The 13,421-nt window shown below is 35.3% G+C and overlaps 2 protein-coding genes across 7 annotated transcripts; both read left to right on the forward strand.

Moving 5' to 3' along the window:
• Positions 1-857: 857 nt before the first annotated feature.
• Positions 858-8,568, forward strand: LOC104247801 (putative pentatricopeptide repeat-containing protein At1g68930). Of its 6 annotated transcripts, none has more exons than XM_070165509.1 (2): positions 858-4,307; positions 8,389-8,568. In XM_070165509.1, the coding sequence occupies exon 1, from the start codon at positions 888-890 to the stop codon at positions 2,337-2,339; it is 1,452 nt and encodes a 483-aa protein (XP_070021610.1). In that variant the 5' UTR covers positions 858-887; the 3' UTR covers positions 2,340-4,307; positions 8,389-8,568. The 6 variants fall into 6 exon arrangements, with proteins under 6 accessions (XP_070021610.1, XP_070021612.1, XP_070021611.1 ...); XM_070165511.1 differs by lacking the exon at positions 8,389-8,568 and adding an exon at positions 6,866-7,164; XM_070165510.1 differs by lacking the exon at positions 8,389-8,568 and adding an exon at positions 5,615-6,188.
• Positions 8,569-12,003: 3,435 nt separating this feature from the next.
• Positions 12,004-12,923, forward strand: LOC104247800 (auxin-responsive protein SAUR50-like). Its single transcript, XM_009803906.2, has one exon. It carries the CDS (start codon positions 12,128-12,130, stop codon positions 12,449-12,451), a length of 324 nt encoding a protein of 107 aa, XP_009802208.1. The 5' UTR covers positions 12,004-12,127; the 3' UTR covers positions 12,452-12,923.
• Positions 12,924-13,421: the final 498 nt, after the last annotated feature.

Here is a 13,421-nt window from a genome sequence, read left to right on the forward strand (position 1 = left end):
AAATGAACGGAAAGAGAAGAAAAAAGAAAGCCCATAAAGGAAGTACCAATAGTAAATTAGGAGAAAAGGGAAATATTAAGAAAAATTTAGAGGGAAAAAACTACTTTCGGAAAATAAGAACTTATTTAAGGGATGAAAAATTGAGGGGGATTACAGAGTAGAATATGAATAGAAAGAAAAAGAAGAAAAAAAAAATTTGGAATAGCAAAAGAAAGAAAAGCAAATATTCATGTACTATGGATTTAATATATACGGTCATACTTATAGTGAAATATTGTTATAGAGAATATATGAAAATCAAATCCAAAGAATACTATGACAAGTTTGTAAAATGATGTTATAAAGAGAATCATGTGATAAAACAACATAGTCACTATATTCCTCCAAAAAATTATTTTCCTTTTTATGAGAAAATAAATAAAGAAAAATGCAGTTCATCCAGTTTTATTTGTTTGCGGCGCATATACAATCAATATATAGAATAAAAAATTTGCCTGCATATACATGAAAAAATTATTTCTAAATTCATTGATATCTTTCACCAATTCTAAAGTGAATAAAATTCCACAAAAAAGATCTCTTTTTTTTTTTTTTAATTTTATTTCATGAGAAAATACAATTCATTAAAATGGAGCTCATATGTTCGTGAGCACATATACGTCAATATATGGAACTAAATTTTTGCCTGCATTTACATGATATATTTATTTCTTCTATTTTGACAAAATTTATATATTATAAATTAATTTGAAATTCATTTATTTCTTTTATAATGGCACGAAGCCCGGGCCTAGTTATGTCATAAACACTGGGTGCGCAGGTATTTATCCTTTATATAAGGGGAGGAAACAATCACTTGTCATTACTAAACTGACGTGAATTCAAATATGTGGACTCAATCCTATTCCCAGTATGAAACAGGACCAAACTTCTATTCCATCACTAACATCTTTCACCATTTTTGCAACTCAAAGAATCTGAGAGCCATTAAAGTATTTCATGCACATCTAATTAGAACAGGATTACTCTTTATCTCCCCTAACTTTCAATTCAAACTCATATCTACTACATGCACAACTACTTCACTTCCCAATGGTAATAACCTTAAAACCTTAATCAACTTCTTCAAATTCCTCAAACCCAAAAACTCTTTGCTCTTAAATTCAATTCTTTCCCATTTTTCACAAAATGGGTTTCATTTTCTTGCTCTTAAAACATTCTCTTTCATGCATTTTAGTGGTATCGACATTGATTCATACACCTTGTGTAGCTCCATTACAGCTTCATCTGCTATTAAAAATGTAAACTTTGGGCAAATGGTTCATACCCTTGTGCATAAATCAGGTTGGATTTCTAGTGTTTATGTGGGGTCTGCTTTGGTTGACATCTATGCCAAATCGTTGTGTATCAAGAACGCAGCTGTGTTGTTCGATGAAATTCCTGTGAAGAACACAGTGTGCGTGAACGCGCTTCTTTCGGGCTATTCTGAAGCTAAGATGTGGATGGAGGGGTTGGCATTGGTTAGGAACATGCCGTGCTTGAATCTATCTTGGGATAATTTCACTTTTTCAGCTGCTTTGCGTGCTTGCGTTGGGCTCTCTGCATTTGAATTGGGTAAGCAAGTTCATGGACGTGTTATTCGAAAAGTTCATGACTTGGAATCTGATGTTTTTCTTCAAAGTTTGTTGATTGAAATGTATGGCAAATGTGGGTCAGTGGAGAAGGCTAGGCATGTATTCGACATGGTCGGCTTTAGATGTGGAGAAAGAAAGAAGGATGTTGTTCTTTGGACATCAATGCTTGGTGTTTGCGGAAGAAATGGGAAATTTGAAGAAGTGATTAATTTGTTTAATAACATGGTGATGGATGGAATTAAACCAGATGGTGTAGCATTGTTGACTGTTCTCTCCGCTTGTAGTCACACTGGCCACGTAAATCTTGGAATGAAGTACTTTGAATCAATGGCATCTAATTACAGTTTGGAACCCAGCCCCGAGCACTACAGTTGTGTGATTGATTTACTGTGTCGTTCAGGTGAGTTGGATAGAGCATGGAAACTAATCAACGAGTTATCTTACAAAGATAATGATAATTTCACTGTTACCTTGTGGGGAGCCTTGCTTAGTGCCTGCCATAACTTTGACAATGTCGAACTAGGTATAGTAGCTGCTCAAAGGGCATTGGATTTGGACCCTCAAAATGACGGGGTTTATGTTCTGCTATCGAACATGTATGCCAGGAATGGCATGTGGAATGAAATTGAGATGTTGAGGGAACAGATAAAAGAGAAGGGATTAAAGAAAGACATAGGACATAGCTTGGTGGATATCTGTAGATGAGATAAAAGCAATGGTCAGAAATACGCCACATTCTTCTTCTCATGGATTCTGTAGCTAAAAGAAATGTTTTATGAGGTATTACTGGCACAGATTGTGAGGGTCCTTGATTATTCTCGTTGTGTAAGATAGATTGCGACAAGTGATTAGAGCATACTATAAGTGCAGTTATGATGTTCAAGGTGGTTCACACATGGAGTGCTCCTACAAGTGTGTAGCTGAAGTTAGATTTTTCAAAGACCATGTTTCAATGTGGACTAGTTTCTTATGTGCGACTGCGGGCATTTAAAGCAGTAGAGTACGGGGAGTAACCTTTACATCCAAATATTCCAGGACAAAGGAAACCAAAAATATTCATCAAATTGACATGAAGCTAAATAAGGAGCTCGCTAGGGCAGAGGAGTGCCTCTTCCATCTCAATGAAGAGCTACTTGGAAGAAACCTTTACTCTGGAGACGTTCTTCAAATTCAATTTTCATTGAAGCTCTTAAAAATTATGTTGGACTTGAGGGGATGAACCGATTTCTTATTTGTGAAGTGACAACAGAGAAAGAGGATTTGGGCTGTGCCATGACTTTGATATGCTCGGACTTAATGAGCAATGTAAGGAGAGTCTATAGCAGTTAAAGATGATGGAATTACAGGTGGGCAGGGAGGAGGAAGGAATTAGAGGAGATAAAGAAGAAACTATGGCAATTCATTGTTAAAATCTGTGGGACACGCTAGTCGCCAGGGCTGCATGAAGCGCACAAGATGGCAAGAACTAGCTCATCTGGAAAAGTAACCATAATTCTTTATAAGTTTCCTCATATTTGAAGCATAAAGGTTACAACTAAATATCAGGAAATGGCTTTAAGTTTCTTCATATTTGAAGCATAAAGGTTACAAAATAAATATCAGGAAATGACTTACTCTTAGTTCTTAACTTCATGGTCAGGAATCAAATGAAATGGGTCCTAATAAGAGACCCACTGACATATAAGGCACAGATGAGCCATGTGAAAGGAAGTCCAAACCATATTCAGTGATACGAAATATCCTTGCCTCCTCAGTGAAGGATGAATTTATTGCTCGTTTTTCGTCATTGTGCATTGAGATTCAGTTGCTAAGTTGTGGAATGACTGGAGGATAACTAATAGTTAGAAAAGCTTTAAAACAATGACAATGGAAAAGTTGTGGAATCTGATAGTTATGCATGTGTAAAGTGAGCCTTGTGGTTCAGTTGAACATGCTTGGCTTTCAAGGTATATCAAAATGGAATTCATGAAATAAATTGGGTAAGATCTTCTATAACAATGTATCGACTATCGAGATGGAAAATGAGCTATGTTGTTTGAAGATTTCCAGATATCTTCAAGTATAGTACCATCACCAATGCATATTTCATCAAAATAAAGATTGTACCTCAAAGTTTTTTCGCTGTGACATGGTTTATGTATATAGTATGATAATCTGAAGATATTTACTGATGGTTTATTTCGCATCTGGAGGTGCAAGTTCATACTGCAGCTCTCAGAAGGTAGTTGAGCTTGATAGATGGACAGCACCTGCAATTGAAACCTGCCTCTGATTGTGAATTTATTATAACTATATGTACCGCAATTTTCGTCACTCTGCTAAGAGCTCTGATGTACGAGGTCTTTTCACTTTTATCCTGATACAGTTTTACTGCACCACAGGGAGTCGTGGGAAAGAATTACAGTTTTACTTCAAAATGGCCCAGGAGTTGTGGCGGGTGCTCATCCATTGCAGAGGTGGATGTACACAAAGGAGGTGCTGCACCTGCAGATGACACAATGCCCATCCGATGTGGCTCAGAAGTAGCGTGGAGAGCAGTCCAATAGATTTAGAAGTTCCAGAAATGCTCATCTCATGTAGGAAGGTAATAGAGTGCACAGGGTCTCAACTGAGCTCTTGTAAAAACGAACAATTGAAAGCATAGTTGGAGAGATTCAAAGCTGTGACAATAAGGTATGAATAGAAAGCCATTTTACATTGTTTTCCTAAATTTCGGGTGATTGTGCATGTACTATCTACGGTCTTCTCAACCTACTTAATTGCTGCTAGCTTGTGCTTTTGTTTGTTCCGAACCGGATGTGAAATCCTAATCCTTAACATTTGCAGAATTTGCTGTGGGTCCAAAGAGTATTTTCCTTGGCCTATCTATTTCAACCATCCTTATATCTGCTCTCTCTCTATATATACATATATCTGTCTGTGTAAATATTTTTGGCTTAGAAACTGAGGCTTCTTGTACTTAGGCCACGTCATATGGGTACCTTAAAACTCTTCCGAAAACAAACTACGTTGGATGGTTTATCATGACATCATTTCTCTTAATTTTGGGGTTTGATATTATAGGTTGTGATCTATAATAATGCTTTAAATAGAAGTAACTGGGAGTTCCAACCCCCCCCCCCACCCCCACCCAAAAAACCAAAAAAAAAGAAGCTTTCTGCATGTGCGGTGGTAGATTATCTGCTTGGTTTAATCCTGATACATTTTAGTTAATAGAAAACCAATTTCGATAGCCTTTGCAGTAATTCGTGGATTCTTATAGTAGTCAGTGCTAGTGAAAAGAAAGCCAACTCCAAATGGTTGACACTCCCATAAATGTGAAGATTCTGTGTTTGAGTTCAATTTTTCGTCTGTTGCTTGGCATTAAGTTTATCGTTTATAGAAATTACTAAGATAAAATATCAAGGAATGTGTCCCAGGTAGACTGTTAGACTTGATGAATTATAGGACCATCTACAATTTGGATGAGGCAATTAGAGCATATGAATGATGTATAGCATTTAAAGGTAGTTTCAAAGTTGTTGGGGCTGATATAACAGGGCTTTACAATAGTCTTTACTAAAGGCAGCCCGGTGCACTAAGTTCCCGCTATGCGCGGGGTGCAGGAAAGGGCGGGACCATAAGGGGCTGTTGTACGCAGCCTTACCCTGCATTTCTGCAAGAGGCTGTTTCAACGGCGCGAACCCTTGACCTCCTGATCACTTGACAATAACTTTACCAGTTACGCCAAGTTACGCCAAGGCTCTTTAGTACTGGAGTAAAACATTTTTGAAGGGACAGGCTTCAAGAGTAACATGGCATTCATGTGGTAGAGAAGCCTCAGTCACCATCAAACTCCAAATAGAAGAAAATTGTGGTACATAATTAGCTTTAGGCACATTCTTTTATTATTTTTGTCATTCTTTTTGTTTTCTTTATCCACACTCATTATTTACTTGGAGAGACACTCTTGATCAATCTTGTGTACATTCGGTTTTCAGCTACCTGGATCTGGTCCTTTCTCTTTCCTGCATGTGAGCTTCTAGTTGTTGTGTAATTCAGTGTATAGAAAATGACAAACTAAAGAGACAAGAAGTACAACAAAACAACAACAGATCCAGGGCAATTCCACAAGTGAGGTCTGAAGACGATAGTGTGTACGCAAACCTTACCCTACCTAGTGAAGATAGAGAGCCTGTTTCAGAAGATCCTCGGCTCAAGGAAAAAGAAAAAAGGGGGAAAAATCAACAAATAATAGAAATCTATGAATACGAGAGTACAAGACTAATACTACTACCTATTGGTACAACATAGAAATACGCTCGACTACCTGCTAACCTTTTACCCTAATTCTCGACCTTCACGCCCTCCTATTAAGGGTCATGTCCACGGTAAGTTAAAAAGACAAGTGTCATTTTTACAAATGTTTTTTCTTGCTTCTGAAAACATTGCTACTTCTGCATTGTGAATATTACTCATTTTTATTGCACTCTTAATTTCAATCAATCAACTAATACTAGAATCCGAAAATAGTTGTAGTTATCTCAGAGGATTCGTCATAATTAGACTTTTTTATACCGTTCCCTTCCTTTCTCTACTCCCTAGTTATGGGAGAATTGGAGAATTAAACGTTGGAGGGGATTCCAGTTTCTTTATTGATGGGTATAGTATGGTTGGGAGTTTACTTGCTTTTTCCTTCTTTGGCCTTTGAGGGAAGGATGTAATTTTGTCCTTTGGAAAGGACTTTAAAGGGCGAATCTGATTATTTTCTTTCTTTGGCCTTTTGCCTTTTGAGGGCTGGATGTTGTGTTTTCTTTATGCACCGAAAGGCATTATATATATATATATATATATATATATATATATATATATATATATATATATATATATAATGGGAACCAAATAAGACAGAAATGCTGGAGGCAACTGTAGTTTAAACTGATAGCTCTGGGGATCCTTTTTTGAGCCTTAGAACATGCAAAGAGATACTAGAATCGTAAACAGCAAACACCCCCCCCCCACCCCCCCACCCACACACATATATTGGAGCATATATTTTTCCTTTTCTTTGTTTTGGTTGGTTATTGTTGGGGTTGGATGCAATAAGATGCCAATGAGTTCAAAAAAAAAAAAGTAAAATCCCGAGAGCATAAATATATATGATATATATATATATATATATATATATATATATATATTAAAATTTGAACTCTTACTTAAAATTTATACTTCAAATTTAAATTCTAAATCAGCATGTGGTCGGGTCGGGGAGAGAATATATCCGTGGTGCATATCGGAGTTGGAGTGTGCTCACTGTCTGATAACAGTGACTGTTCTGCAAATGGTGCTGCTGTAATCTGCATTGGTCCTCTCTTGGAGGACCATTTACAGATCTCAATCCTATCTTATATTTAGTGACTTAAAAATGTTTGGTTTCTCTCTTGTTACGTCAAGAATCAACAGCAACATATTGAGCTATTCCCAACTCCAAACAGTTCGCAAAATATGTAGTCCCTTTGTTTCAATTTATGTGAACATATTTTCTTTTTAGTTTGTGTATAAAAGAATGACCCCTTTCCATATTTGAAAACAATTTATCTTTATGCGATGATTTATAAATTCAAAAGTTTTTTCTTTTTTTCTTAAACTCCGTGCCTAATCAAATAGGTTCATATAAATAGAAACAGTGGGAGTAACGTATATCACCTATCAAAAACAAATCGAGCTCTAAACAGGTGTTGAGCTCGAGTTAAGTCTCATTTTTATTAGTGTAATAAAAGTACACCTTCACCTTAAACTGACTTCTTTGGGAAATCCCTTTTAGTTTATTGGAATATGCTTAATTTACGCTTAAGTTAAACACACACACACACTCATAAATTTTCTTAGTTCTTGGTAATGAGTAAATAGTTTTTAAGATGGAAGTACAAGTTAATTTCTAGATTAACACGAAAAATCTTGAGTGGTAGGACAGAGAGATTGAATGTATCTCTTGTGTAACATAAAACTGCGAATAACGATATGACTGTGTACGGAAAGAGTCAAAATTGAAAAGTCGATGTGCACTTGCATTTCTGCCAAAAATCTAGACCAAAAGAAAAACAAAATTACAGCAATATATAGTTTCGTTTTCAGTTTAACTTATATACTAATAACATTTTACTATAAAATAATTGAACTTAGTGTAGTGATTTGTCTACTTTATTTGTTGAATAACTAGTTTTAGTTATTATGGACAATTACCAATAACCCTTTTGGCTATATCTTTTACTTTTAAGAAATGCCTAAAAGTGACTGTATTTTCTGTCAAATTTTTGTAGAAGAATAAGAAACTAAAGTTACTCTTATATATTCAAAAACATAAAATAAACGCCAATGTGATGGGATGAATTAAGAAGATTTTATTCGGAGGTTTCAAGTTCGAACTTTTGAGAATAGAGAAATTCTTGGTAGGAAACGTTTTTTCTTTAACTGGGCCCTATGCGGCGTAAATTTGGATTAGTTGGGCAAGTGGATCATCCACCCTTAGTCAGAGGTTTCACGTTTAGACCTTCGGAATAGAGAAATTCCTATTAGAAAGCACTTTCCCTTAAATGAATTTATGCAATACGAATCTAGATAAATCGATCAATATGTTCCCAAACGGAAAAACATAAACAAAAGAGAAATGAAGGATGTCGAGCCCTCAGTCTGGAGTCACTTTTGGTAGGGAGCGTTTTACTTCCCAAAGTGGAATTTTCTTGCACAAATCTGAATTCGTTTCGTCCCAATGCAGATACTGGACACTAGTTGAAAAACCAAGAAAATTGAAGGCGGCATAACAGGAGCCACAGAAGTAGATATGAAGCAAAAAGTGAACCGCTATTTATTAGGAAAAGAAAAATTCAACAGAAGCTGAGACAGAATGATGGAAATGGAAACAAATACCATTAAAGTCTGGATGTTGAAACTTGCAACCATCCTTTGGCAGTGAAAGACATGTCTCTGGACATCATAAATATCGTTTACCAAATACACCACAGCACAAACCGAAAATTAGACCAGAATAGAATTCAAATTCAATGTTCCAAAACCTATACTACTTGAAATAAAATCCAAAAAAAAAAAAAAAGAAGAAATTAAACTTAGAATGACAAAGAGAAATGGGGCCTCTTTGCCATAAGGAGGGCCAGCATACAAAATGTAAACCCAATGGGTTTTGGCCCCCACCTTGTCCTTTCTCTATTACACATACATCAACATATCTTGTGTTTTCTGTCTTGTGCAGAAACAGGTTATAGTTAGGATTTTGAATAATAGATACATAGTATTATTGTATACCTTACTCTTCTGTAACGATAATTCTATGTACTTACAGAATATAATTTTTTCCAGTATCAAAACTATACTACTAAAAACTGCTTAAATTCGTCCAAGAAAACCGATCGAAATCGGTCGGAAATTGTAAAAAGTCGACCGATTTCCGACTGCTTTTAATTAGTCTGAAAAATGATGGTCGCTAACATGTTGCCAACGAAATCGGTCGATATTTTCAAAGCGTTGACTGACTGTCAAACATCATTTACCAACCGAAATCGATCGATAATAATAATTTTTTTAATATAATTTTCAAATACCGACTGAAATCGGTCGGTATTTCAAATATATAATAATTTTATTTTTATATATAATTATTTATAGATTGTTTATTTATTTAAATAAATAAATTTAAATTTATTTAATTTGAAATTCCCGACCGAATTCGGTTGGAAATTTTGAATTTCTGGGCCAAAAGAAAAATCCGACCGATTTCGGTCTGCTTTTTGGGTAAAAACCGGGCAGAAAATGTCTGTTTTTAAGCTACACCACCTACCAATTACAACCAATATCCATCCTATAATGGCAACATTATATTGCTGCCATTCAACCATAATTAATCAACAACAACAATTAACTAACAACAATTATCTCACAACAACAATTATCTAACAATAACAACAACAATAATTAACCAACAACGCTAATAACAACGACAACAACAATGCTAATAACAACAACGCCAAACACAACAATAACTATACAAATGTTCAATAACAAAATAATATCAACAAACAATCATCATTCAAAACTAGTCCCAACTAAATGTTGACAAGTTCAATACTTTGTTTAACAATACATACCATTCAATGAGTGTTTTATATTGCATCATCTCCATTTTCACTACTAGAACCTTCATCTTCGGCATGGTTCGAAGGATCACGACGAGAAGGATTAGCACATGGGAAGGCGCAGGAGACTGGGAATGGGGAAAACACCACTAGCAAGAAGATTGGCCAGCTGATCTTGAAGGAGATTAAATTGTTCGTCCCTCTTTTCTAGCAGAACTTGAAGGGTACCAAATTGTTCATCTCTCTTTGTTCTCTATCCTTTGTCTCTTCAAGCTGTGCTGTCAGCTTTGCGATCTTCTGTTCCACAGACGAGATAGTCGATCTATCAATTGCCTCGCCTTGGGCGGAAGTCCCTATATCTTGCAATCCATCCATGTAGAGCCGAAATGATCTCTCTGGAAGGTCGTATGATACCCCTTTTTAGGACCACCGATAACATCCAACCATATCCTCTGCGCTTCTCCGTCTGAAAGGGGTGGTCGCTCGCCTTGCTCATTCGATGGCAAGCTCTGAGTGTACTCCTCCACATTAATCTTGTAGCGACCCTTTATTTAGAAGATAGAAAATTATTAAATATATAATATTATAAAAATTTATAGTAGTTATGAAACTTACATATGCAGTCTTCGCCCAGTCCTCAACCCATCTACTTGGATCTGTCAGTGCCTTCTTCTTCCAGATGTGAGTTTCCATGAAGAACTCATCATGAGTCATCTTCCTCCCATATTTCCCCCCTACAAATATAATGAAACGTGTTAACTAAATTAACATATATAAATATAGTTCGATAAAAATAGATATAAATATTTTAAGGAATTACCAGTAGTCTCCTCGTAGCCCTCATGCTCCTTGCACCCACATAGTGCAAGGAGCCACCCTTCTCATATACTCGAGCCTTCTTTCTCTATTCACTCTTCTTCTCGAATTTCTTGGTGGTCCAATACCTCAGCAGATTCTTCCATAAAAGCGGTAGAACCCATGAAGGCTTCTTGCTCTTCTTTCGAGCGGAGCTGAAGGAATCAGATAGTCTCTTACGGCATTTAAACGTCAAATTTGCACAAATTTCACTGTTATACCGATCCTTCCAGGCAAATAGCTTATATATATATATATATATATATATATATATATATATATATATATATATATATATATATATATATACACACACACACACACACACACACACCATACTATACTATACTATATGTACTGTATATACCACTATAAGATGTATATATAGTATAGTATATATACTAAGTGTATAGTATATATACAAATATAGCTTATATCAAATATAGCTTATATCGAATATAGCTTATATACTATACACTTAGTATATATACTATATTATATACTATTTGTTGTGGGACCACTATTTGCTTTGTCAGAAATGTTTTTGTTGACTTTTCCGACCATATAACTTAATTTTCGACCGATTTCGGTCATTTTTTTTCCGACCGACTTCGGTCAGTATGTTTTGGACGGGTTTTGCCTGTTTTCTAGTAGTGAAGTTAAATTTAATCTACAATAACATAATATGGAACTTTTCATAGCAAGCCTGATACAATAACATGGAAATATCGTACATTAGTAATTTGTTATAACCAATAAAATTGCACTAACAACATAATAAATCTCTAAACTATCAGTGTAACTAGTAAAGTTGTTGCCATGTATCCAGAAGGTCATGGGCTTGAGCCAAGGGAACATCCTCTAATAGAAATGCAAGATAAGACAATGTACAATCGGAGGCGGATTCATGATTTGAATTTTATGGGTTCAAATTTGTAATGCTATCACATCTCAATCTAATTTAATGAGTTTAATTTTTTTATTTATCTATATTTAATGATTTGTTGGGCAAAAATATAGGGTATGAGCAAAAACTATGAGTTCAGTTGAATCCATAGCTTTTACATTGGATACGCCTAGCTCTGCGTACAATAGACCCTTGTGATTAGGCTCTTCCCTGGATCCCGCTATTAGCTTAGTGCACCGAGCTTCCTTTTATTAGTGTATATATATACCTTAAAATCAATATACATATATGTATTATAGCATATATTATTGGGGCTGAATATAGTGTGGATATGTTCCACCTGTTGTTATAGAGCTAATAAATCTGCCTGTGTATTATTCTCCCCCCCCCCCCCCCCCGCCCAACTTCAAAATTAAAAGTAAAACAAAAAAAGTCATAGTTGGGGTTTTCTTCTTTCATAAATACCTGAACATCCCTCTATCATCACACAACTCACTTTTTAGCATTTCTTTCTCTCAAAGGAAAGAGGTGTTTTTCTTCTTCTTCCCAAAACTCTCAACTTTCTTTTCATTTACATTCTCAAACTTTCAAAAAAACAAATTAAAATGGCCATTAGAAAATCAAACAAGTTGTCACAAGCTGCAATTCTAAAGCAAATCTTGAAAAGATGTTCGAGTTTGGGAAAGAAAAATGGCTACGACGACGACGAAGATTGCCTTCCCATTGATGTGCCCAAAGGTCATTTTGCAGTATACGTAGGAGAGAACCGAACGCGATATATTATACCAATTTCTTTCTTAACTCACCCTCAGTTTCAGTCCCTTCTCCGTTGTGCCGAAGAGGAGTTTGGGTTCAATCACGACATGGGCATTACTATTCCTTGTGAAGAAGTCGTTTTCCGATCATTAACTAATTCCATAATGCAGTAGAGGAGAACTGTTGAAGGAGAGCCTTGACATAACTCGTAAAGTTGATGCTATGTGATCAGGAGTGACGGCTTCGAACCTTAGAAATAGCCTCTTGCAGAAATACAGGACGTCCGATCTTTCTCCGGACCCGTGCATAACGAGAACTTAGTGCACCCTTTTAGTAGAGGAGAAATGTTGAAAAGTGATTAACTAGTATAAATTGAAAAGGTTTTCGGTGAAGAGAGATGGGCTCAACATGAAGCAATACTTTGTATATTGCTTCATTTTTTTCGACATCTTTCTTCATATTATTATTATTATTATTTTTTATTTTTCTTTTAGTTGACATATTCTAACGTCGACCTAAGAAGCACATGAAATTGTTTTTTTTTATGGGTTAGATTTGTAAAAAAGAAAAGCTTGGAATTTTTTCCTTGCAGAGGTGTTTGGTTATAACACCCTGTGAGAGAAGTTAATGGGCCTCCTTCATTCATTTCCTAAGGTTTTTCCTGGTTTGATTTTAAGGTATACTTTCTCCGTCTCAAATTATTTATTGTATATTTTTATTTTACATACTTATTAAGAAAATCTTAATTAGGAGGAATTTTTAACTATTTTTCTTATTTTTATTTATGTCTTAACATAATTTTTCTTTATTGAATATTTACTCTATTTATGTATATCTTTATCTTCAAGAACAATTACTATTAAGGGTAAATTGAGAATAAAATAATATGTGTTAAACTTCTAAAATGACAAAACTACGACTAATAATTTGAGATAGAAAGAGTATAAAGATAGTGTATATTAAATTAAGTTCTCTCTTGATTTGCTAAAAACTTGTGACTTCGTCAACGGCAAGAGAGCACTTTAAGAAAGTCAATATGGGGTCTCACTACGCATCAATTCAAAGCGTAAAAATGTTGACTATTTCTCTCAATTCGCCATCTTTTCTCACGTTAAATTCAATGATTAAACTTTGTGTTCAGTC

The sequence above is a fragment of the Nicotiana sylvestris genome, chromosome 12 (assembly GCF_000393655.2).
Source record: "Nicotiana sylvestris chromosome 12, ASM39365v2, whole genome shotgun sequence".
NCBI lineage: Eukaryota > Viridiplantae > Streptophyta > Magnoliopsida > Solanales > Solanaceae > Nicotiana > Nicotiana sylvestris.

Excerpts from the sequence above, each read along its gene's own strand:
- LOC104247801 (XM_070165509.1), top strand. The coding sequence starts at position 888 with ATGTGGACTCAATCCTATTCCCAGTATGAAACAGGACCAAACTTCTAT.
- LOC104247800 (XM_009803906.2), top strand. The coding sequence starts at position 12,128 with ATGGCCATTAGAAAATCAAACAAGTTGTCACAAGCTGCAATTCTAAAG.